The 27,044-nt window shown below is 40.2% G+C and overlaps 1 protein-coding gene across 28 annotated transcripts; it reads right to left on the minus strand.

Moving 5' to 3' along the window:
- Positions 1–233: 233 nt before the first annotated feature.
- Positions 234–25,220, minus strand: Tm1 (tropomyosin 1). 28 transcript variants are annotated; one of them, XM_043211877.2, is made up of 10 exons: positions 25,062–25,219; positions 22,170–22,323; positions 21,826–21,951; positions 12,115–12,248; positions 11,846–11,963; positions 7,844–7,914; positions 7,227–7,302; positions 6,483–6,545; positions 5,045–5,114; positions 258–499 (listed from the first exon to the last, which is right to left on the minus strand). In XM_043211877.2, exons 2-10 carry the CDS (start codon positions 22,281–22,283, stop codon positions 423–425), a joined length of 849 nt encoding a protein of 282 aa, XP_043067812.1. In that variant the 5' UTR covers positions 22,284–22,323; positions 25,062–25,219; the 3' UTR covers positions 258–422. The 28 variants fall into 28 exon arrangements, with proteins under 28 accessions (XP_017091735.2, XP_017091734.2, XP_017091747.1 ...); XM_017236253.3 differs by lacking the exons at positions 258–499; positions 6,483–6,545; positions 7,844–7,914; positions 11,846–11,963 and adding exons at positions 547–945; positions 7,025–7,087; positions 8,479–8,549; positions 10,846–10,963 and having other exon boundaries at positions 25,062–25,218; XM_017236254.3 differs by lacking the exons at positions 258–499; positions 6,483–6,545 and adding exons at positions 547–945; positions 7,025–7,087 and having other exon boundaries at positions 25,062–25,218.
- Between the last annotated feature and the right edge of the window lie 1,824 nt (positions 25,221–27,044).

Here is a 27,044-nt window from a genome sequence, read left to right on the forward strand (position 1 = left end):
AAGTCAAGCAAATTCAAATGATACAAAAATTGACTCTGGCTGAAGCTTTCTTGAGAGATCTATGAGTATTATATGATCAAGGGTGTACGATTCTGACTGGTGGGTTTTTGGGGATCTCTTATTTAATTATTAAATGATTGCTATGATTCTTTCAAGTTACAAATTGCAAATATCAAGGAAAATGGCAGCATTTTTCTGAAATTTCTTAGGTAATTTCTAAAAATTTGATTTTTTTTAACTTTTTTTTGGAATGTTTAGGCTGAGAAGTGTATTTTAGTGTGTAATGTTAAAAATAATTTGTAAATTGGACGTCGAAATGCATTCAGACTCCATTTTGTTTTTCTTTGTAGATCGCAGGCTGCATTTGTTGTAGTTGTTGTTGCTGTAATTTTCCCATTTTCCGGATGTATCGACTTCGGGCTTTAGTAATTGTTCAGTTCGGCGTACTCCAGTTCCTGGGCAATAGTTTTGTACTTTTCCTTACCTTTGCTAACCTCTTCTACAAAGTGAGCAGCAAGAAGTGAAATAAATATTTTATATCAGTGATTATATTTTCAAGTTGATTGCTTTATTTCTTAGTTTGGATACAAATAATAAATAAAAATTGAGTTAAACAAATACACAATAGTTTCGTTGCGTCCTCTTATTTCTCTGCAGGCAAAAATCAATCTACAACAATATCTATTCAAATTCAAGCACACAAATCAAAGGTAACGAAGGCAACTACGATTACAATAAGTACGGTGCGCCTACAGGTATGCTACGGTACAGTGAATACAATCGAAAGGTGTGCCACGAGAATAAAATAGAGTGTTGATCGTTTTGAGGCCGAGTGGGAGCAGTGCTTGGATCGATCCGCTTATTCCTTGAGGATGAGCTCGACGAAGGCGGTGTCGAGATCGTCTCCGATATCCTTGTAGCGCTCCTTCTCCAGGACCAGGTCGTCTGTTCATCATCGTGTTCAAGAAATCATAAAAGAACGCAAGAGTAAGGAACCAAAATTAATAAAATTTATAAAAAGAAAATATTAAAATTACACAAAACCTGACAAAAACTAACATCTTTTCACACAAAAAAATAATTACCTCTTTTATTGGATAAAATTGAAATAAAAATGCAGTCGGCGGGGTTGAACTTTGGCTTGGCAAGTCAGAACTAGCTGTTAATGTTAAAAATAAAAAATAGCAGCACAAATATAAGGCAGCATTTGGTTTTTGCAATGCTTCGTTTAACTAAACTGTTTAATTCCATTTAGTTATCGTTTATAAAAAAAAAGGTAAATGATTCCAAAAACGTGCTCTTAATTTAAAGTTTCTTAAAAGCAGGGCAGTATTTGGTAGCGGTAGCAGTTGTGTTCCTTCTCTCCAGGGGGGCAGCATCTGGTCAGCTTAAGCTGGTGTTGCCTCGCCCTCGGCAGCTGGGGCAGCTTCGGCAGGGGCTGCCTCGGCAGCGAGAGCAGCCTCCGCGGCCTCTGGAGCAGGTGCCTCGCCCTCGGCAGCCGGGGCAGCCTCTGCGGGCGCAGCAGCTTCTCCCTCAGCTGGTGGAGCGGCACCTTCAGCAGCCGGAGCAGCTCCCTCGGCCGGGGCTGCGGGGGCAGCACCTTCGGCTGGGGCAGCTCCCTCAGCAGGTGCTCCTTCGGCCGGAGCAGCTCCTTCAGCTGGTGGAGCAGCCTCGCCCTCAGCAGCTGGCGCGGGCTCTGGCTCGGATCCGGGTGGTGGTGGCTCGTAGTTCTTGACGTACGGCACCTCGGCGCCCTCTGGGGGCAGATCGATCGAGTATTCGAATGGCGGTGGTGGTGGTGGTGGAGGAGTGGGCTCCTTTGGCGGCGGGGTCGCCTCCTTGACCGGTGCTCCCGGCTCACCGGGTGCTGCGCCCTCGCCCTCGGCCCCGGCTTCGCCAGCGGCAGCCGCAGCAGCCTCCGCCTCGGCAGCGGCGGCAGCTTCCGCTTCCGCCCGGGCCGCCTCCATGGCGGCCAGCTCCTCGGGCGTGGGTGTGGGCAGCTTGGGCGTGGGCGGCTTCGGGTTGCGGACCGTCCAGAAGGGCTCCAGACCCACGATCAGGTCGACGAAGGCCTCGTCCAGGCTGTCGCCGATGAGGCAGTAGCGTTCTTTTTCAACAATAAGGTCGTCTGCGGATGCGGAATGCCATGCGGTGGGTGATGTTTGTGAGACAAGCAAGAAAAGCGAAGGACGATTTTCGGGGGGTAGAGAGTATAGAGAGAAAATAAAGCGTGAAATGGTGGCAAAAGTATAAGAAACTAAAAGAAGCGTAAAGTAATATAGTTTGGAATACAGAGGGAGTTGGGGGATGTGGCATGGTTAGTGAGAGGAAAACACTCTGGCCAGTTCTGTAACGACGAGATCCTTTTAGAGATCCTTGATCTATTTGGCAACAAAAACGTCATTATTTTCCATTTCAATGTTCAGCTTTTAGGCTGGTGGAGCTTCTTCGGCTGGTGGTGGAGCGGGGGCTTCAGCCTCGACGGGAGCTGCGGCATCTGGCGGCGGTGCTGGTGCAGCCTCTCCCTCTGCAGCAGGTGGTGGAGGAGCATCGCCTTCAGCAGCAGGTGCAGCTGGTGGAGCTTCTCCCTCGGCTGGTGGAGCTCCATCTGTAGGAGCTCCCTCGGCAGGAGCTCCCTCTGCAGATGCTCCCTCGGCAGGGGCACCCTCGGCTGGGGCTCCCTCGGCAGGAGCACCCTCGGCCGGAACCGGCAAGATATCACCCGGCTCGGCGTTCTTCACATACGGCACTTCGGCACCCTCTGGTGGCAGATCCTTGGCATACTCGAATGGTGGTGGTGGCGGTGGTGTGGGAATCCTCTCTGGTTCGGCCGGTGCAGCTGGCTCTGCGCCACCTTCGCCCGCAGCTCCGCCCTCGGCTGGAGCAGCACCCGCCGCCTCACCGCCTTCGCCCGCAGCTCCAGCCTCTTCACCCAGAGCGGCCAGTTCCTCGGCCCGGGCCTTGGCCTCGGCCTCTGCGGCGGCGGCGGCTTCCAGGGCGGCTATCTCCTCCTCGGTGAGCTCCGGCGTGGGCGGCTTGGGGTAGCGCTCGTTGTAGAAGGGCGGCATGCCCATCAGCTCCACGAAGGTGAAGTCCAGGCTGTCGCCGATGAGGGCGTAGTGCTCGATCTCCTTGATCAGCTCGTCTGCCGTTTCCGATTCGGTTTCGGGTTCGGTTTAGAGGTGAGGTTCGGGGGTTAGGGGGTCAGAGCGGCACAAGGCGAAAAGCATAAATTCGGATTAGAGCAGATACAAGAGAGCGCGAGGCGATCAATAGAACCTCCAGTGGTGGCCACATCGGGATTATACACTGGACGCAGGACGAGGGGCTGGCAGGCAGGTCAGACAGGAGACACGTTTTCGAAAAAATACTTTATTTGTGCAATTGCAGCAGCATGGTATGTATTGTATAGTATATGTATGTATAGGTATATATTAAAGTATAAATAATTAATTTATGTAAATCGTAAATAGATCGAATTAAAATTTTTAATGCCATTTCTTGTTGCAGCATTCTCCTCGTTGCGGAATCAGAATCAGAACAGTGACAAAGGGTTGCTGGTGTTTTGTTTTTTTTTGTGGGAAGTGGTTTTCGTTTTATTTTTCAAATAAAAGATGCCCGAACTCGAGAATCGGGCATTTGGAATGATGTGCTTATATATTTTTTAAAATTTTAATCATTGCCGAAATATCGAAATCGAATGGTGGTTTCTACTAGTAGTGTTTTATGCTGGTGTGGGCGGGGCGGCAACTTAAAAGTAGGCAAATATTACACAACGTTTTGCAAACACGACGAATTTGTTTAAATATGTATGTATAAACAAGGTATAAACATTAGCGTATTATTAATACAGTTAAGCTGGCGACAAATACAAAGTTTTAGCATAGAATTTACTCTTTAAATATAAATAACAGCGATTTGTTTGTCTCTCTATATATTTAATACACGTAGTCTAAGAAGAAGGCGGCAATGCGTGTTGTCTTTTTTGTCCAAAAATTGTCATCATCAAAATACGAATACAAATACAGGTATGATTTAAATTTTAAAAACAAAACAAGGTAAATTGTAGAGTAGCAAAAGCAAGAGTACAAAAAAGTACACAAATAATTGAATTAATTAAAATTTAGATTCTACAAAAGTATTGCAATATATGTAGTCTTTATAAAGCTGCTCATTGGAATTTTCATTTTGTTGCCGAATAGTAGTGGAATGCACTTTGCTACGAGAATGTCTTGTTTCAGTTTTAGTTTCATGATCTGCTTTCCATTTTTTTGAGTTTTTATATGTTTTATGTTTAGAGTGTCTACTAACGCTACTTTTGATTAACTCTTCCGTTGCTTGGCGTTCGAAGATGGCGTCGCTCCGCTTGGAAGACACTTGGCGCGTCCTTGCAATTTGTGTGGGTGGGTTGGTGGTTGGTGTGTTTGAAGTGTGTGTGTTTGGGATGCGATCTCTCTCTAGTATTTAAATATGGAAAGCGCCAGTTTTGTGTGTGTCCGTGTGTGTCTTTTTTGTTGGTTTTGTTTTTGTTTTGATTGACGTCAAAGCAGGCAGTTTAGTTAATTTACAATTAGCAAATTAAAGGTTTACATGTTCTGTATGTCATGTAAGGTGGCCTCCATTTCCTCCTGCAGCAGTTTGTTCTTGGCCCGCTCATTCAGCAAGTCATCTATTTATTTGTTTTTTATTTTTTTTCAGTGTATTAAAGGCGGGGCATGCAACATTTTTGTTTTTAGCGAGCAGGATACAAGCAGCGTTGTTAAGCACAACAACAACAAAATTATATATGAAAAGTAAACAATAAAAGAAACAAATTAAAAATGTTGAAACAAAAAATATCGAGGTACATAAAAGTTCACTAAATAACATTTCTGGATTCTATATAAGAGGATATGTGATTCTACTTATAAGATAAGTTTATATTCAAAAATAAATACAAATTACTCAATTAATGGTCTTTTCTTTACTTTAAATACTGAGGTACAAATTAAAAAAGAGTTCTAGGTTCTCAGTATAATTCGAATAAAATCTTTGACGGACATACCTTCGAGCCTGTCGACTTCCTTCTGCAATTTCTGAACGGAACGTTCAGCGAACTCAGCGCGAGCCTCAGCCTTTAATTTTTAGTTGGGGAAAAAAGTTAAAAAATATTTAATTAGTAAAATAGATATAAATATTTTATAGTAGATAAGCAACAAAAAGTGGCGGCCACAGTGAGCAGGACATGTCTTAAAAAACACTATCCTTGCCACACCAAAAAAATGCAAATTCCAAGGCATAGTTTTCTGAAATATAGTTAAAAATATAGTATAGGTTTTAAACTATATATTTTTGAAGCCTTACAGAATTTGCATTTTTTTAAATTATTTTTTTTAAGCCAAGAAGCTTCCCAAATGTTCTACCAAAACCAGCAAAACTTATTAAATAATATGAGTGTGTTTGAAAACAAAAGTTAAGAACAATGTTTGATGAAAATATAGTTAATAAAAATATTAAAAATAACCATTCAAACATAAAAATTATTCATAAGTACTAGAATGCTTACAAACTGCCGACGCTTGTGTATTTAGGGTTTTTAGACAAAACCTAAATCAGACAAATTAAATATCATATAGGGGGATTGATAATAACAATTATTAACTGGTGGAGGCTACGCAGTCACTGCAGTAATAAACTGAAAATGCTGTTAAGATTGTAATTCCTTATAGAGATAGAGAAACAGAATCTATAAATCTCTACACGGCCATCCATTGGCGTCGACTTACAGCTTCTACACTTAATTTGAACTGTATGAGCTCCTTTTCGTAATATTTGTGATTAACGCGTGCCTAGACGTCGGGGGAAATACAACAGATTATATGGATCAAATTTATGTGTCAATAGATCGATTTGTTTGTGTGTGTGTTTGTTATAGAAAAGAAAAGTATATATTATATAAAATATCTACCGAAATTAGATATCTCATTGAATACTAATAGCTTTAGGAAGCTTCAGGATTTGGCATTTGGAACTATGGAACTATGGAGGTCAGTTATACCAGTACCATGTTGCCATGGATGATAACTCTCTCTTTCTTCATCAATCTTGACTGGCAATCAATGCACAAAAAGTTGTTTTCAATTTTGAACAAAATGTACACACACACGATCGAAATGATTGAGATTGAACAATACTTGCCCATACTTGATGTATCTGTATCTATTTTTCATCATAAATTTCATCCACATTTTTGCTGTATTTTCCCAAAAGCATTTTTGTTTCACATAAAAAAGAAAATATTAAATGTCGAATTGACGAATATGTACAAGAAATTTAAAATTGAGAATAACGATTTGTGCAATTCAATATTTTCTTTTTTTGTTTTTTTTGATTAGTAGTCTTTAGTTCTTAGTCTATATAGGTTAAGAAGCATTATCGACCAACACCAGAGATATACCAAATATTACCACCACCAATAATGGGGAATCAGTGCATCATAATACCTCTTTCAGAGAATGGTCCAAGACCTTGATTTGCGTCTCAAAGGTTTCCTCTTTTTGTGTGGCCTAAGCAGCGGTTGTTTTATAAGCATTATTCAACATAAAATAGAATAAATATATATATATATTCATGCAAAAGAAATCAGGTCCAGCAGGTGCGCAGATTAGGATTGGATTGGGGCGTTTAAAGCGGCAACATTTAAACAAATAAAATATGAAAATAAATAAATAAAGAGTAATTAGTGTTTATGTTTATCGGTTGACACTTTATAAAGAATTATAAGATGAGATTAGTTCATTTAGAAGTATTTCTCCAAAGCACTTTCTGGCGGGGGACTCGGTCTCTTGACTTGGTTCTCCGACCCGCCCACTTTGGATATTTTTGGTTTAAAAAACAAACAAAACGAGAAACAACAACAAAAGATCAGTAATAAATCGCTGGATTTGGACACTCTCGACTTTCGATATGGGAAGCCCTCTTGGGCCGGCCACTCTTTGCTTTTTGGCTTCAAATTCTTGGCTCTTTTTTTTGTATCTGTATCTACCTCCTTTAGACGAGTGTTCAGGGTCTTGATCTGGTTCTTGTACTCTTCCTCACGTTGGTTGGCCTAAATCAGTCGTTGTTGTTGTTTGCACATTTTGGGATAATTGGGTTCGGAATTCGATAATAGTTCAAGTTAATTTCATAATTTCACAATTTTCTCATGGAAGCTAAAAAAGATTAAGACCTATCTATAAGATACTGACCTTCTCCTCAGAGACTTCCAGGGACTTCAGGTTGTTGCCAACCACACGCAGCTCCTCCTCAAGCTCCACAATTTTGCTGTTGTAACGCAAAGAGAATAACATAATTAAATAATTGTCTCAACAATAGTGTGGTATATAACTCATGCAGTTGTTAAACATAATGGTTTTCATTCAAGCGCAATTTTTGCCCGGCAATGCCAAAAACGGTTGAAAAACTCCACAAGTGACAACACTTTACTTTCGAAAGTGATCTTGTGGATGGTTGGTTGGGTAGCCACAGATGGCCAAGATGAGTTGGCCAAGAGACGTGAAACCGTCAAATCATGATCCGAAGGTCTGCCAAATATTTTTCTGTTTGTATTAATAACAATTGTTTTTGGACCGGTGGTGCCGGCAACTCCAAAGATTTCACTTTTTATGGCCGAGGCCTTAGGCACTTCTATGAGCTTTTTTTATAAACTATGCAAATTATAAATAAATATTTATCCATCACGGGCTAAAAATTGCGCTAAAAAAAGTATAAAAAACATGTATATTTAACAAAAATGCAGTTAGTTGACAAAAAACATAGAGGCGGGGCGCGGCTGGGCGTATGGGCGTGGCTGTGGACAACAAACCTTTCGCTGAGCTCGACCTTCTCCTCGGAACGCTCCAGATCCTGTTCCATGAGCACGAGTTTTCTGGCAACCTTTTTGGGGGCGGCAAGCAGGGCATGGCATAGGGCGTGGCATATGGCGTAGTGGCAACACGAGTGGGCGTGGCAAGGTGTTAGTACAAACACACATAACGGTTGTGTTTTGGCACAAGGTTAGAGATGGCAGAGAAAAAAGTTTTGTACGATTAGTTTTCGTGTCTGACTGTGGCGGCTGCAGGTTGGCAAAAAATGTGAATACTGTGCATGTTCATTCATGATTTATGTCAGTGGAGTTTTTTCAGTCAAGAAGGTGACGAAGAAAACCTTCTGTGCTTTTGATTTAAAATGTTCTTTCTAAACTATTAGACATGCTTTTATTTTACAATATTATATATTTCTCTGGTATATTCACATTTTTAACCAAACAATACAAAAAAAAATAGGCAAAAGCTAGCTAGCTATAAGAAATTAAGAACAAAATCAAAAATATAACTCGGGGAGAATGCAAAACGATCTTATAGATGAGGTTAGGTTGGCGGCAGTTTCAACATTGTTTTATTTTTAGGCACAATTAACACAATAACTCGAAACTTGATATAGTCTGGACTTGCAACGTACTTTTCACCCTGCTCGGCACGTTCTTCGGCACGCTCCAAATCAGCTTCAACCATGGCCAATTTACGGGCAACCTTTTCTCATACACATTTCATATACAAATCGATTCATTGAGTGGATGTTGTTGATTCATTCATATAATACAGGGAAATAGTATGGCACATCGGGTACACAGAAGAACATGTAGAAAATGTATTAAATTTCATGTTTTTTTTTTCGTATTTATTTTACATAGATTTTGTTATGCGAACACAAAGCATTAGATGTGTATTTTACTTAGTTTTTAATGTTTTTTTTAGTGTTTTTTTTTTTTGACTGTAATGTGTGATGTTTTTGCATATTTTAGTAAAAACAAAAAAGATATTTGAAATTTTTGTTATTTTGTTGAGTATTTTGTTGAGATTTTTTTATCCCATAAAACTTGTGCTTAATGTGTGTGTCTTTAGAAATAATGGTGAACCATACTCCATACCATAAGCTATAAATATCGCAACTAAGTATTCTTGGCGGGGGTTTTGAATGTTTTCTAGCCTCCAGAGGTTGTTGTACATTTTGTTTATTATTTTAGGCCTAAATTAGCGGAAATTTGAATACTCTTTCATTATCTCAAACTTGATTAAAGGAAATTAGCTAAAAAGATATTGTATCTCTTGAACTTTATTTGGAAATCCGTTAAGATGCTGTCCAAAAATTCGATGTTTATCGAGGAAATTGCTTTGGACCATTTAGGGCAGCACGCTTATTGATATTAATTGGCCACTTGACCAAAAACAGTCTCCATTTCCTGGCTTTAGTATGCAAATATCTTTCAGTGGAAGCCCCCACCTGGATGGATGACACTCTACTACTGAGTGTCAGATCTTTTCGCAGGAAAAGATAACGTAGCATATGCAGTGCGGATGGATGGAATCACTCCACGCACATTTCAAGCCACTGACTCACGTCACGCCCCCCTTTTCGATCGGCCTACGACTGAGGGTCAAGTGAGCGAGTGCCTCCTCTCCCGGCTGATTCATCCGCTCGCCGGTTTTTAGGCGCTTATGTCATGGCCAGATATCTGAGGTGAAGGAGTGCGAAATCCACACGAATCGATCGGACTGGGGAGCGGCCTTTCTTCGCTTATCGGAGCTAGTGCTCCCCGCCTTCTTGGTTTCTGGGCGGAGATAAGGTGCAAAATGGCAGAAAATAAAAGGGTAAAATATAGGTGGCTTATCAGGCAATGCAGTTTATCAGTTGGTGTTTGTTTTCGATCCATTTTTGTGCAAAACACGTAAGCATTCGGGCCCAGACTGGGGCAAGCTTTCCTTGAAATGGTTAAATGGCTTTTCTTTCAAAAAATCATAGAAATTCTCATAACCCCCTCTACAAAAAACAGAAAGTACAACAACTCCTAGGGCCTTGGAAACATCTGCTTTCAATAATTTCAAACTATAGGTTGTTATGCTGCATTTATATATTTGTATTTATATATAATTTCTGTATATAATAGTGTGATATAAACTTTGCCAAAAATATATATATATATTTAATCAAAATTAGACATTTTCTTGGGTTATATTTTGTTATTCTTAAGGTGTGTTTTTTTAAGGCAAAACGTGAGTTTAAATTACATTTTCAAAATAGTATTCCGATTAGACAATCATTTCGTTTGCGATATGCTTTTCAAGCTTTCTCTCGTGGAAGAGCATTATGAGATACTATATAAGTATCTCTCAGACATCGTATGGACCACCAATCTTAACATTTACTTTACATAGTTCTCTATGGATAACTTTACAAATTAAAAGACACACACATGGAGTAGCTACGGATTTGTTCACGCGTTACAATCAAAATTTCATTGCATTTGATTTACATTGTATGTACATCGGCTAATACATCATCATCATCATTAACTATATATTGCATATTGCATAAGGCGGCGGGCGGTGCATGCCTCTACACTACTATATAAACTATAGCTGCCCTCAAGCATCATCATCGTTCGTTATTCATCGTCGTAAGCACAAGTTTTACATCACATCGACACATCCTGTCTGGGATGATTCCTGTGCCAAGTTCATAGGTACAAGTCCTATTTCATCATTCAAATGTTTCGTAGAATTGACAAAGAAACCAAACAGATCAGGTGTCGTTGGTGGGATTGTTGTTATGTTCGTGACTTGTGGAGGACAATGTAGAAGTCGCTTCACCAACAGCATCAGAGGCAATAGTTCGGGATGCGTTATTGTTGTTGGCGGTTGCGGTGACGATGCCACCAATATCGGACTCGGATTTGGGACTAATATTGTTACTGTTACTGTTGTTGTTGTTACTGATATTATTATTATTGCTTAGAATAGTAGAAGACAGATTGGTTTTTAGCTGCACCTCATCGTATTTCTTGTCAGCCTCCTCAGCAAGGAAACGCGCTTCCTTCAGCTGATTCTCAAGAGCGTCCATGCGTTCTTCATCGGCAAGGGCGCGGTTCTCAAGAATCTTGCGAGCACTATAGGGTTGAAGACGATGTCCATGCCCATAGAAGACAGTGACCAAGTGGTTAGCGATGATTATGCCGTTCCCCCATCGGGATTGCAGTTTGGTACAGCCGAAAAAGTGGTAGTAATTGTGTGAATCGTTCGACGTCATCATCCACATCGTTGCGTGTATGGTGTAGTTGTTGTTGTTGTTGTTGCAGTTGTTATGACAAACAGATGGTTTTACAGATACATTCACAGATAGAGATAGATTTTTTTTTGGTATTGTGGTTGTCGTGGAATTGTTGTTGTAAAAAGAGACAAGAATTTGTTGCCAGTTGAGTTAACTATTCGGATGTTGCTACAAATAATTTACAGGGAGGGGAAAGACTAAGGAGAGACAGGCCTGAAGCCTAAACAGTGTATTAAATTTATTTTTAAAAGCGATTAGGCTAAGGGGTCTAGAGGTCTAGACACTATAATTATCTAGATTCTAGAAACATTCCATCACTGTTTAAACTTCATCACATTACAAACATTGGGGACACAGCCATTTGACTAATAGACTACCATAAGCTTATGTAGGACATGCTTACGACTAAGATTCCTAAAGAAACATAATTTTACAATATTTTTACAAAAATGTAGAGCATCCATGGAGTTCCAGTTCCAGCGGCGAGTCGTCATCTTGAAGCTGTTTACAGAAATTCTTAAGAACTAACTTAGATGCAAGATCATTAAAATGACCATTATTACAAGTGTTGGTTAAGAGAGAGCGCAGATATTAAGACCCAAAACCTAATTAGTAACGCAAATGTTGACCAAACTGAGACCTAACCTCAAGAGAAACGAGCCTATTAACCCTAGAACCCTACCCTAGAAGAACGGAGACCAATGGGTTACCAGAACTATACCTCTTCGTATTTCTTATCAGCTTCTTCTGCAATTAATTTCGCTTGTGCTAATTGGTTCTCCAACAGAGCTACTTTGTCATCTTCCATATTTGTGCGATTCTCAAGCGCTTTTCGTATCCTGAATTTCGATAGTCAGTTAAAGATATAATATATAGAATTGTAACTCGAACTTAGATTTGCTGTAAAGCTTATAAAATATTTTACACATCATGGGGGGATATAGTTGATAAGGGGGGGATAGTTTTAGGATTAAAAATGGGTGTACTAACCGTTCGCTCTCATCAGCGGCCTGAGAGGCTTCCGACAGCTTGGCTGTGGCGGAGCCCAGACGCTCCTCAGAGCGCTCCAAGTCTTCTTCGAGCAACTGGATGCGACGGTTCAGAGCAGCAACCTCAGATTCGGCCTACAAAACAAACGTTCGATGGTCGAACGAACCAAATATAACCAAGCCGTCCAGTAATTCTTAAACTTAAAATACTAATTTTAATTATAACTTAGGAGCTAACTTAGTTTTCATTTTTTTTAGGCAAGAAATACACATAATTTTGCTACTATTTTGGTATGGAAGTTTCCTACTTTTGCGCTCTCTTTTCCCCCTGAGACCCCTTCTATTTCTAAACTTAAATGCCGGCAGTGGGTCCTTTGAGCTTTTCTGGCTTCCACCTGTAAAGAAAACTTCCTTTTTTGTCTTCCGGCGTGGTTGTTGTTGTTGTCAGATTACGAGGCAAGGTCAAACAAAGCCGCAACGCCCTAAAGTCGGCAAGAAAACGAACTATGCAATCGATACACACGCCATCAAAGTGGGAATACAGTTCATTAATACTGAAAACGATATGGCCAAAACGAAGCCAATTTAAGGTTTAGGCCATGACGTCATCTAAGACTAACGAGGAGATTTCCCACCCGAATCAACGAAACCAGAATAATACCGATGTTCGGTTGCCTTTTAAAGCATTAGCGCTAAACGATGAAAAGCGAATCGACCAGCACACGCCCAAAAATGGTGAAAAAAAGTATAAAAAAATAAATAAAAACAAAGTTTAAATCGAAAACGGCAGAAAAGCAATTGGACAAGGCAGTCCGGTGGCAGTGCCAGTTTCAGTTCCATGTCCATGTCCAAAACCATGTCCAATGACTGATATGGTGTGCCGGGCATAGATATACATAGATACAGATACAATATCTGGACATAGTACTACTACGTACGTACTGACGGATTGACGGAATGACTAACCCGCCTAGAACCGAAATCGTGTGCCTGGGCCTCAGAGTCGTAAAAGTATCGTGTGATTATGAATTGGAACCAACCGTGTTGTGTTGGCTTACGTCATCGTCCCAAACAGCGGCAGCATACAAAATACACACAGATACTCACACACACACACACCATGTTAAACGATAAAAAGCATTTCGAATTGGGGGAGCAGGCAGCGCAGCTTTAGCTTTCCAAACACGATACACAAACAGTGGATGAAGCCCAAAACGGCACAGAAAGAAACAATTTCAAGATCGCTGGAATATTTTATCTTTTAGATTAAGATACTTTTAAAATAAAATAATTAAGGAAATTAAGAAATAGTATTTATGCTCTTTTCTTTAAGATACATATATCTTAAGAGATTCAGATATTTTTGGATGATCTTGAAGATTTTCTCACTTTTTTGAAGAACGGTGTGTTTGAACTCATTAACAAAACGTATTGAAGATTAAACGCTTTATTAACGACCACACACAGGGGGATGGAAGGGAACGAACAGGCAGGGGGGGGGCAACCGAAATCACTGTGAAAAGAAAAGCGGCGACAGAACACGTTTTAAAGAAAGAAAGATGGAATGGCCGAACACAGATCGTGTGGCCCCCATTGTTGGGGAATTTATGAAAAATGACCGGCAAAATGCAAAAAAAAAATAATATAATAATAATAATAAATACCAAAAAGAAACTCTCAAAAAAAAAAAAGAGATCATGCAAAACCAGCTACATGGCTTGGCCGAGAAATTGTACCAAAAAAATTGTTGACGGCTTAGTCACACACACCTTGAATGTGAATTTCATGCCGTTTGCTTTAGTTTTGGATTTTTGTTTTTTGTTTTATTGCCTTGGAAACGAAAGCAAAAACAAGAGAAAAAGTTATTGGAGCGCTTCGCTAGGTGTGTATTTTCATTGTGATGATGCATTTTTAATTATGAACCGAAAAATAAGCCATGAATATGTAAAAGGTCTGTGTTTAAAAAAGACGATGCTCTCAAGCATGAAATATTTGTCAGATCTTGGGAAGGGGGAGGGGTGTCTGGTGGCCAGCAGAGCCATGGCGTCATGTGTTGTAATCTCTGAGTTACGACACTCGCCGCCTGGCAAAAGGCGCAAAGGCACACAAATCAAAACCAATTTGTCACAATGCTCACTGAAATTATCAGAAACGTTCAATTGCATGATGATGAGGAGGAGAAAGGGGAAAGGGAGGTAGAGAGGAGGTCGCTGGGTGGCCTGGAAATAAAGAGAGGAAAAGGAGGGGCCTACTAAAGAGAGACCGTGAGTGACATTGAAAGCATTGTATAGGCAAATTATGTTTTGTTTTAGTTTGCTCTTATTGTTTGTTTTCAGAGGAAGCTAAACGTCAATCATTGGCTGGAAATCAAACCGAATCGGCTTTTGAATCTTTTCAAATTCAAACTGTCAAGCCTGGAAGTTATTTCAACCCCCTTTGAAATGACGTCAGTGTTTGGGAGCCCTTCTCGCACTCGTGCACTCAATTGTCTAATTAGATTCGAAACAGAAAAGGAATTAAGAGAATTAAACCACTTATAAATGGCCGTGGCGAAAAAATCATAATTAATCGAATTTAGAACACCGCTAGCTCTAAACGATGTGGCTTCTTCGACAGCCGATGACTCTTCTCCCCGCCGTCTTCTTCTTATTCCTATTTCTTTGGCTTGGATTCTATAAGCCGGTTTTTGTCGCTCAGAAGAAAGCAGCGTTAGAAAAAAAAGCCAACCGAATCGCTCAATTTACAAAAGATTTCTTTCTCCTTTTCGCCTTATGTAAATGTAAAGGTGCGTGCGCTTGTGTGTGCCGTGAAGCGCAAGATAACAGGCAATTCGAAAGGTGAATGAATTCGGTCAGCGCGATAAGAACAGTTAACCCAGAACGGAAAGTGACACAACCAAGAGACCGAGTCCGAGTCCGAGCCAGGCCAGGGTGGCTCTCCTCTCCACTCCACCAATTTGCCCAAAATTCGTTCACCACGAACCAAAAGATGAAAAGAACAACAGAAAGACAGGAAAAACCACTGAAAAGTAAAACAACAACACCAGCAAGCCACTGAGAGCGCTTGGCACATGCGTCGTCTCGCTCCGACACACGCATTTCGGCATTTGAAGTAAGAGGCAGGGAATGGGAGAGAGAGAGGCGGAAGAAGAAGAAATGCCCGACTATCTTTTCTCTTTAGGTAGGATTTATGCAAAATTTATAAGACAGGTCACGCAGTAATGGCTTCCCATACCAAAACGGTAGCAAATTCTAGCCCTGATTAAGGTGGAGTACGGAATGGAGCTTACTTCTTCGCGTCGCACCACCTCCAGTTGCAGGCGCTTGTGGAACTCCTCGCACTCATCTTTGTACTTCTCCATCTCCTCTTTGGTCTGGCGCATCTTCTTCTTGAGCACGTCCAGAAGAGTGCCTTGTGGAATGCTGGTCGTCATATTTATGATTTTTTTTTTTGCTTTTCTGGCAAGTAGTGGGTGTTTTTTTGAATCAAGATTGGCTCTTTATACACACTTTAGCACTCTGCCTTTTTTTCCAGAATTTCTCTATGGCAGCAACGAATTTAATTTACAATTTGGAGGAACACACACGAACGAGCGACAATCACACACACACACACATGAATAGGGAACCACCGGTTTTTCTTTTTTTCTCTTCCACGGCTTGTGTATTTTCCTTAGCGGCAGTGTTTTGTGGCAAAATCGAACGGGAACGGGCCTACGAAGCGAATACTTGTGTTTCAAATTAAAAATTTGATACTTGGTGCTTGGAGGAAAAAACACGAGTCAAGAGACACAAGCGACGCGACAAGCGATTGTGGGGAGTTCGAATCTGGAAATGGGTACTGGAACTGCTCGTGATACTGTTTTGGGCCCACTGTTGTCGTGTTTTAACTGGAACTACTCGTCGGTACACCACTTCTCTCTCTCGTTCCAGCTGCTCTATCTCTTTCTCACATGCTCACACCTAACCACCCTGTGAATACTCGATTTGACCTGTCTGATACCAAATGCTCACTTGATTCTCAAAGATACTCTCTCGGTAGCTATCGGGATTGCCCAGAATGGCTCGTAACTGGAAAAAACTTGGTCAAGTTTGGTAATAATTCACTTTTCTCGCCACTCGTTTCACCCGAATCGCCCTGTTGCAAGCGAGACAGCTGCTGTGTGCGGCGTAGCGTGCGTGTGACTTTCCAGGCCGTCTGCCTCGCCTAAACCTGAGCCTGTATGGGGGTTGACTGGTGCTCTTGAGTGTCGGTGTGAGAGAGTGCCGCTGGAAAACCTGTTAAAAGCCGCTAAATTCTGTCGACATGTTTGTTGTTGTTTGGCATTAATTAGCAAAGAAATATTTTGGATTTTTGTCATTTCCAGGCAAATAATATTATGCAAAAGCAGCCCATGTAAAATACAAAAGTAAAGATGAGTAATCGGGAAGGTAAAAAGAGTGCTGCTGTGTGCGTGAGCGCTTTTGCCAGCTCAACGCCAGCTCCCCACTCCCCCCACAGACGGCTAATTGTGGTGGCTAGTAACGTATAACGGAAAACACAATGCCGGTACTCTATCAGGCTTATCAGCGGGCAACGTAAAGGCCGGAAAAAGGAAAGGGAGGAACAGCTTACAGTGGGCTAACATAGCTCTGTTAGTTGTGAATACAAAGTAAACAACAAGTCGGCTTACTATTTCGGATTCCACCTGTAGCTATGTATGCATATTTCCCCCGCCGATGGCGTAATTGTTGATAGTGCCAACAATGAGCTAGTGCCCATTTTTAGACGGTCGACATTGAAAAGAAATTAAAAGTAAGGCCGGCCGCAGAGCATGAGCGTTTAATAATTAATTTGTTCGCCAATTTGGCAAGTCGAGCTATGCTTTGGCCAAATATGGCCGGGTTTTCCTTTTAGTATTTCAAACTGTTGCCTTTTTAAGGCGGGCCAAGAGTACTGAGTATTTATAGAACTGCAGGGGATGGGGCAGGGGGTGACTAATACCATTTAGCGGCCTTACCTTTGGATCCCACCCGCATACACTAGTGAGCCAGAGTGAGATGGATACGAGAAGCGAAAGCGAGAGGTGGCGAAGGGGGGAGGTGGGCGCAACAGGTGGTCGGACAGTACCGCTAGCAATTCCAGCAATTGCGTAACTAATTAAACAATTGCCTGCAATTAAGTCAACATGTTTGCCAAATTGTTGGAATACTTTCATTGCTCCGTAATCTTTCCACAAAATGAAATTCAACAGAAACTCTTCTCTGGCCATCGGACATCCCGCAAAGCTGGCGAAAGGTGAACGAAACAAGCGCAACGCCTCAAGTGGGTCAAGATTTACAAGTGGGCTTTGGAAAATCTTTACGCCAGCAAGGCCGAATCGAGACCGTGGGCCGGCGAAGGGTTAAAGACTAGAAAATCGCGACTCGCGAGTCTAGAAGAGAGCTGAAGAAAAGAAAAGAAGGCGGCGAAGACAGCGATGACGACGTAATCGGTTTGCAATGTGCACAGTACTCAGTACTCATTCCACACACAAAAAATAGCGATGAAGGAGAATAACAATGACTACGGCCACTGCTGACAAATTGGAGCAATCGCAGAACCTAACCAAACTTTTCAGTTTCTCACCAGAAGGCAGCAGCAACAACAACAACACCGATAAGATTGCTTCGCTTGAATGGGGAATATATATAGAAGAGTGATTAGTAAGGTATTTCAGATCTCCGAAACTCATCAGCTAATTACCCGCTTGAGCTGTGTGTTCATAATGTTGTGCAGTTCGTTCCGGATGATGTTGAACTTCATCATGGTGTCCGAACTGAAGATGGAGCGTCCGAAGGCCAGTCCCGGATAGTCTGCACAGCGGCCCTTGTTCCTTCGGGCCTCCCTCTCGGCCACAACCTCTGCAGACTCACTGGTACACCGCAGTTTCGACCACTCGGCCACCTGGTTGTCGTCGTCGTCCGCCAAGGCGATGCCTTCGTCTATGGCCCCGGCACTCAGATCCGTGGCCAAGCTGTCGCTGCTGAGCTCCATGGGGTTGGCGGATGATCGCTTGCTGCGCTCCCTTTTGCCCGATGAGGAGGAGGACTTCTTTTTGCGGTCAGACTTCTCCGACTTTTCGCTTTTCTCTCCCTTCTCTCGCTTCTTTTTCTTGCTCTTTGAAGTGGACGGAGCTGGTGGAGGAACTCCCTCAGCAGCTGTAGGCGTGTTAATTGCACTTTCATCTTGCACACTGCTCTCGTCAGTGGGCGTTGGACTGTTGCTGCCCAGGGAATTGGTAACAGACTCGCTTAGTGGAAGGCTTAGGGTGCTTCGGCTGGACTTCTGATCCTCTTGCGGCTTCTGATCCACCTCCTTCTGCTCCTCGGGCGGCGTCTCACCTCGCAGATTGGAGAGGGCGCTCTTGGAGTCGCCTCGATAGAGAGCCGCTAGGATTTCCTGGACGTTGGGAACATTGGGCCGGCGAGTGCCCGAGAATCGTGGATGGTGTTGGTGGCCACGTCGCTTAAGGGAGGAAGGCACCAAGCTGTGGCCAGTGCTGTGGCTGCCAGTGCCACTGGTACTGGAGTCGTCGTCGTGCTGCGACATATTCTCGGAATCTGTGTCGCTCCAGAAGTCGCTTCCGGGAGAACAGCTTCTGGTTCTGCAGCTGCTGTCGATGCTATTGCGCCTGAGTTGCTCCTGGTACTTTTCGTAGAGCTGGGCTAAGTACTGTTCCGCCTCCTCATCGCAGTAGTAGAGCAGATCGTCCAGCACGTTCAGCTGCTCTTCGATGGAACACCAACGCGACGACAGGCCCGATTGTGCCCCGTCACTGTGGCACCTCGATTGGCGTGTGTTCCTATGGGCCGGGCTGGATTTGGTGGACGCCGTGCCACGCTTCTGGTGCTGTTTTTGTTTATCACTTCCCAACAATTGTTTCTTGCGCGGCTGTTTCTGTTGTTTCTGTTTGCCAGCTGGTTGTGTAGTCGTTATCGATGGACAGCAAATGGGTTAGAGAGTATCGGATATCGGGGAATGGAAAGAAAGAAGCACAGACGTGCCCGAGAAACCGATTAGGTGAAAGCAACAACTCAACAATTAACAAATTGTTTAAATATAGTTAATTGTTGAGTTGTTTTTTTTTCAAAGAATTAAAATTTGTGGCTATCGATAACTCTAGAGTTGCCAGCTACACGCGCTCCATAAGTAGGCAATGTAAAGTACAGATGTAAAGTAAATTTTATTCGATTATTTTAAATGATCGAGCGCGTGTAGCCAGCAATCTGAATTAAAAAGATTAAATTTGTATTGTTTACTCTTTTGCGGTTTATCTTGGCCGCCGCTGGTCAATAAATGCCGATGCGCCCGCTTTATTTGATGGGCCAACGTTTGTCGGCGGGCCGCGCTGCCAACGAATTTTATTTGTTGGCTTTGATTTGGATTTGGTTTTTGCGGTTTAACGGCTACAGATTTGAGCAACGGTAACGTGGGTGCCGTAGTTGTTGTTGGCGGAGCTTTTGTTGCATTTTTTGCACTGATCTTGATTGTTTTTGGCGCGTGTGGTTGTTGTTGTTTGAGTTTTGCGACGGTCTGGTTGTTTTTGCTATTGTAACTCACTTTTTGCCATTCATATGCATTATTAACTTTAGCAGTTCCTATGGTTAATGTTTTTTCGTACATATTAATTATGAGCGGCGTTTGCTTTTGCTATTGTTTTACTTTGTCTTGTATTTTTTTCTTTTAATTGTGTGATTTGGTGCGTGTTGCCTTTTCCTTGGCTGAAGTTATGTTTTGTTTCGTTCAAACAGCTGTGCTCATGGTACCGCTAGTTGAGTCCGATCTTGCTATTTTTATTGATGATTTAATACAGATATTTCGCTCTTTTTCAGTTTTTCATTAGCGCGTGAAAAATGCAGAGAAATTTCCGCTAAACTTTTTTTTTTGTCGGTTTTGTGGTTTTTTGGCAGACGTGGTAGTTGTAACCGTTGTCAGCTGTTGAATTTTATGTAATTGGAAGTCACTAGAATTTCGTTTAAGGCGAGTTAAATGAAAGTAGTGATCTTTCTTTTTTTAATGAATTATACTGCAAATTATTTATTTAATTTATGCTTTTGATTTGATTAATTAATTTGGTGGATTTATGAGCGGGCGGCTGCTGGCTCCTGGCCCCTCGATGTTGTCTTCCGTTGTGTTTTAAAGTGTGTGCGGCCCCCTACCAAGCGAGGGCGTGCGCATTTGGATCGAGAGTAGAAAGTGGAAGAGAGCCACAGCCCGCATTTCCACTCAAAAAAACTCTCGCCTCTCTCTTCTTTTCCGAGTGAGTTTTCTTTTCTACAATTTTGATTCATTTAATTGCTTATCTTCTTTGTTTTGTTGCCCATTACTCAGTCTTTCATACTCATAGTCATATTTATTTTGAAGTAGGTATAGAAGCCCGGGCAGGGCCAGACAAACATGCGACAACAAGACCGCCCTGATTATCTATTTGCCTGATAAGTTTTATTTATTTTTTTTATATTGTTTTAATTTTTCAGCGATAAGTTTTCCCGGCTTTACCTGCTCGCACACTTTTTGAATAGCTGCCAAATTGTCAGCGGCATGCGAAATGTCCTTGAAATACTTTCCCAAAATGCCCAAAATGAAAAGATTGCGATTCAAATTCCTTTTGGAAACACTGCGGCCCACACCAAAAAATGTTCTAGATTCTACGCCAATTCAAATGAATAGAGAAAATTTCAACACAGCGTACTTTTTTCTTTTTTTGCGAGAAAATTTTTTGGCAAGCAAACACAAATTTCAGTTGGCTCTGTCTTTGCGTTATTTGATATTGCCCAGCAACCTCTCTTTCACGCGAAAGACTATTTTCAATAGATTTAAAAATAGCGCCTCTGCAAGGCGTTGCCAACAGCAATTACAAACGCATGCATAGCGGGAGAGCGAGAGTGGAAAAGCTCGATCGTTTTCTTTCAACTTTTCATTCAAAATGTATGAATACATATTTTTTCCAACTTCCCCTTTGGAATTTTTTTAAAAAACAAAGTGAATGTTTCCCCACAAACATTTTCTCCGATTTCAGGTACCATGAAATTGGCGTATAGTTGCCTCAGTATATGACACCGTTTCCCAGATGCCCCATTTCTTATTTTCTAGACACTTTCCCCCCGAAACTTTGGTGACCGCCGGCTGTCACCAAGTCGAATCAAAATTGCTTGTTATAAATTATGTGTATTTCTTGCCTTGAGATGCATTTCGAAATATTCATCAGAAACATAAAAAGTATACGTAAACTTAATATATATCTTAGGGTAGAAAATGGCTTATCGTAAACTTTTCAAGAAAATGCTCCACAATTTCTAGACACTTTCGAAACTGACAAGGCGGGCCAAATTTCAAATGATTAATGGAATGTTTTCTTTTATGTTTTTCTTGAAAAGATTTCTTAAGTGATTTAACTAATTATCAAATTTGGGGGTGTCTTGTACACATTTCAATATTTGTCAAGCTTAATTTAAAACTGTCTAAATAATATGACATATTTTGAATTCGCTTTCAAGAGATGGGTGTTTGGTATTTTTTTATACATCATTTTAAACTCGATAGTAATCGTTTGAAAATATCGATAAATACGTTAAAGCTATCCATTTGAAAATTTTTAAACTTTAAAGGATAAAACGAATGTGGAGTCTCTGCTGATGGCTATCTTAACCTTTAGCCTATTTTGTAAAGAACAATAAAGTCATGGACTTACGTTCTGCAGAGCCTTGTTCTTCTCCTCCAGCTTGCCAGTGACCAGGGTCAGAGCCTCCTGGGTCTGATCCAGCTCGTTCTCAACGGTCTGGATCTTCTTCTGCAGCTGGCGAGCCTCCTCCTCGGCCTATGGGGGTTTTCGAGAAAACATAATGAACCATTACTAATCAAAATACTACATGGGAATTGCATGTGTTAACAAGATTTATTTATACGCAAGCCATTAATTATGTTTTTTGTAATATTAAATGTTTTTTGGTGCGTTGTTTTGGTTTAGGGGGGTTTTTTTAAAGGGGATTAATTATGGGGGACTTGTGGGGGTGTTAGGGGGGTTTTCTGGCTTACCTTTTCGGCGCGGGTGTTGGCATCGCGTGCCTCCTGTTCGCAGACGAGAGCGCGCTCCAAAGCTCCGTCCTTGTCGACTTTCATCGCTTGCATCTTCTTCTTGATGGCATCCATGGTGTTGGTTTTGTTTTTGCACTACTTTACTCGAAAGAAACTGAAATTGAAATGGAAATCCAAAGATATGAAAATGGAAGTGCCTCAGACTGAAATCGAAACTGTTGTTATGTGCAGCCAATAAAGCAATTAGCAAATTTATGCGATAATCATCAATTGTTGTGTTGCGAATAGGAAAATCAAAAGTCATAACAATTCCATGTTTGTGCGAAAGTGAAACTCTCTGAGGAGAGTTCATTTGCATTTTATAATCCATATATGGGTTTAGTTTTTCAAGATCAAAGATAAAAATCTAGGTTATCTATAGTTGTATGTACATATGTTGAAACTTCTATAAGATTCTTGTTTTGATCTTAAAAATTAGATTTTATCTATTTAGTATTTTACTTTTTACTTTCACAAGCTCAAAATTTAAATCTTGTTTAAGAAATCTTAAACAATCGTTCTCCTATTTTGGCAGGAAGGCTATTAAAAGTAATAAATTATTCTCCCTGGCCAAAAAGCAACTCCACTCAAGGCCCACCCCAAGCTGGAGGCTTTGTTCAAGCTCACCCAACTGAGAAATTGAGAATTTAATATTTCGCTGGCGTTTCTTCACGATTCTCGTTCTTCCCCATTGATCTTCTGCTTGTGCATTTGTTTTTCGAGAGTGTTTTCTCATCTCACAGTAAATCATTTAAATGGGAGAATACCTGACCAGGTAATGCACGTTTTTTCTCAATACATCGGGAAAGAGGCTATGAACTCAGAACCCAAAAAGTGTGCTTAGTTATGCAGATCACATAGGATCGGATGGTGTGACTTCCATGCGAAGCTGGGAAAAGTAACTTTTTGGGAATTCTTGAGGCAGAAGAATTGTGTCAGTAGATTTCTAAGGTTCTATAAGAAGAGCTTTCCCCCTAATATAAGTAATGGCGTTCTACTGAAACTTTTTCTCTACAAAACTTTATTTTCTGCTTGTTTCTTAATTAAATATACCATTTATGAATCATCTCAGCTGCTGTGGACAATTTTCAGACCTTCTGAGTCAGTGTGGACGCAGCTGGAGGGTTCTGGGCCCCGCCTTTACTTCCACTCCCTACCAACCTTTCTTCAACCAACCCGAAACCCACTTGACCAACATTTGTCATGGCTTAAACCGCGATCCAGTGCAACAGCCGGCTAATTGACTCAAGTTTCGCACCGTGAAATTTAAATTTTTTATTGCATCTCATCGGTGTCATTTGTTGTTCTTTTGAGAAATACTTTTTAAACATGAATTTTTATTTTTAAAACCTCTGTTTACATTCCTGAGCCCGATCCGGCCAGGTACGACGACCAGGCAAAGAAAAACTCCCAAAAAAAATTGAATTTTAATTAAATTGCTTTGAAGGCAAATTTTTTGTGCATTCGTTGGAACATATAGAATCGTCTGTATACGTATTGGATATATGTCAATTGAGGTGACACTTTAAGTTATGTTTGCGTTGATTCAGCGCAAAAATTCGCATGCCATTGTATAACCCTCGACAATGACATATATCTTTAATTAATGGGCTTAGTAAAAAAATAAGTAAGTCAAGCAACAAATAAATGTAAATAATTAAATATTCATTCAGAAATTTTCGAGCCTTTTACTATAGTAACCCCTATTTCCTTGCCCAACACACCTATTTTCTTCAAAAAGATTCCAGTTTCATGAACCATTTTTTTGAAAATTTTCCAAATTATCCAACGGAGAATTTAAAATTTCATCATACGAAACACAGAATACAGAAAATTCTATTAATAAATATCCTATACCTATACGTAGTCCTACACATACAGATCTAACGCATATATATTCCTTAACTTGAAGCTTTCTCTATTCCACTCTCTGAATCTGTGTTTTATCTCTTTGGCACATACAGAAATTATCTAAAAATAGTCCGACGAAGGCATCTGTTGAATATCCCGCCTACCCGAAGGCCCCCAATCGGATATTACTTAATACTAAATTAAGCAACCCAGAGAGAAAAGAGCTTTCTGGGAAATTCTTGGTGGATTTCGCCTACGTTTGCTTCAAATCCATTTGGCATCTGTGGGCAGCGGTCGTGTATCGGATTTCACAGATACAAAATTATAAATTGGAACTATGACATCTTTTATTATTCCATTATATTTATAAGGAGTTATATTTATGAAGAACATAATGTTGAAATTAAAAAGGTGCCCCAACAAAGTTTTAAAAAGAATTTTAACTCTGAATCCATTGTATTCTTCAGTTTGTGGTCTTCGGGATCCTTCTAAAAAAAGGGCTGTTGTTACTTCCTTAAGTAACTAAAAAATCTTGGATTTTTTCTCCTTGTACGTGATAAATTTTAAATAAAACCCCTAGCTGACTATGATTATACAAACAAATCTTTAATGGTAACTTTATATGGCGACTTGCGGTTAGCAGAAAAACTTAACAAACCCCAGATAGACTTATTCTTATTTTTCTGCTAAATCTCAGAGGTGTTTAACCTCTATTTAGGTTTCTAATTTTCTGACAGAAAATTTTCAAATTATATTCCTTGTTATACTTGCGGTTTCTATTCGATTTTCACAACACTTTGCTTGATTTAATGTTATTTTGGCAGCAATACTTTTATTATGTAAGTATTTTTGATGGGATTGAATCCTTTTTTTGATTTTCAACCAATTTAAATCACAATTACAACTTTTTATTGGACACTCGGCAGGTTTTTAGGCAATTTTTGTTTAGCGAATACTTATGTTATATCTTTTTTTTAACATTAACGTATTCCTTTTACTTACAAAACTTTTATTCGGAGTTATCCGCGACTTGAACGGATTGTGATGTTCAACTGAAAATATTTATTCAATATGTTGACGTTCGATGCTCGCCGTTTGGTCGAATCCGAACGATCGCCTCGGTGTGTGCGTGCGGGTGCGAGTATCTGTGTGAGTGCGAGTATCTGTGTGAAAGAGCGCGTACTTTTTGGCTAAAAGCAGCGTGAAGCCCATAGCTGATGCTTGCCACAGCCATCGGCCACCGCAGTTCTTGTTGTTGCTTATGATTATTTTGGAACTGCATTCAGCTCTCAATTTACGCGAAGAGAACCACCCATTTGTGCTAGTGTAGGGTACACTGAGAGGAAAATTTTACCAAAATATATCAAAAGAATAGCTAAAGGTGAAGAAAACAGAAACATTTTATTTTCGTGGTTTCCGTGTGTAACATTTTTTCTTATTTCTGTCATGGTTTTATGACAATATTTTTCGGTTAGTATTATAAAATATTTGTTGATTAGTCTATGTATTCCAAGAACTAGTAACTTTTACTTATATCCTAATGCAAAATGTTCTTAAAATTCAAATAAATGTTTTTAGTTTATAAAAAAGTATACAACGTATCGAAACCTATTTGAAATATTTCATAATTTCATCAAAAATGTTCGTACATTATGGAATGATTTCAAAAATGTTATAAAATAAATATAATTTATAAATATATTATATTACAAAAAACTTGTCAATTTAAGCAATTTAAACAACAAGGTAGGGAAAGATTCAACATTTTCTTTAATACTAAGACTATTTATAACACGAATAACCCCTAATATCTCGCAGTGCACACAAAATCCAAACAGAAGAATATGCATATATTTGTACAGCGCCGGCTCTCTACCATTGACTTCGGCGGGCTTTCGGGCCGTGTGTGTGAAGAAAACGAAGATCTTCGTCCGGCTGATTTACGATCATTTCGCACACAAGAGTATCCGGCGCCTGCGCCCTTTCTTCTTTTCTCCCAAAATCACCTGTTCAAAGGTGTATGGGTATCGAAAAATTGGAATCAAACAATATACGTAGAGCCTATTTTTGAATATTTCCCTGTATTTTGAAGAGCTTTGCTAGCCCAGTATTTCGCACCATTGCAAAATTTCTCCAACACAAAGACAAGAATTTCTCTGATCCAAATATAATGGTGTGTGTGATTTGTGGATCGTTTTGTTTTGTTTTTTCCTCGGTTTCTATTTTTAATTTTCAGTTATTGATATGCCAAAAAATCTTGTTTCACTTACGTATATACACCATAGGTCTACAGATTATTATTTTTTCTGTTCCATATATTTTAAGAGATTTCTATAGATTTCTCAACGTCATGTCTGTAAACGGAAAACATATTTCTGGCAATCAAAAAAGTCACATCCGAAAGTCGACTTTTTTGTAACTGCATCTGAAGAAAACGTATCCATGAATCACATCATGTTAAATGCAAAACGTGAAAATCGTTTAAATGCTGTTTCCTCATGGTACCAGTCGAGATCGAGTCGATACTGGGAGATGAAAATAGATATAAATTCGATACTAACAAAGCCCATTAATCACGATTATTTCATTTAAAGGGATAATTGTAGTCTCTGTTTTTGAAACCTTTTTTTTTAAAGGAAACTTACAAAGGAAATAAAGTTTAAAATATGAAGAGTATTGAATAATTGTTATGGAAGTTATCACTCTTTAAAAGCTAAAAGAAAAACTATATAGAAACATAAAAATTAGATATTTGAAGTAACATTAACGTTATTTTCTCCGAATTGAACCTGAAACTAAATAATATTATATATAAAAGTCAAGATTGCATCCAGTAGGTAAAAATATAGATAGATATATAGATATATTTGATATCATATCTGTTCCTGTTTTTTTCTTTGTTTTTTTAAACATTGTGAAGAGTTTATTTTTTTCGGAAAGAGTTATATTTAAATCTATCAACACCCACTGAATGACGTAATTGTT

This window comes from Drosophila bipectinata, chromosome 3R (assembly GCF_030179905.1).
Source record: "Drosophila bipectinata strain 14024-0381.07 chromosome 3R, DbipHiC1v2, whole genome shotgun sequence".
NCBI classification, from domain to species: Eukaryota; Metazoa; Arthropoda; class Insecta; order Diptera; family Drosophilidae; genus Drosophila; species Drosophila bipectinata.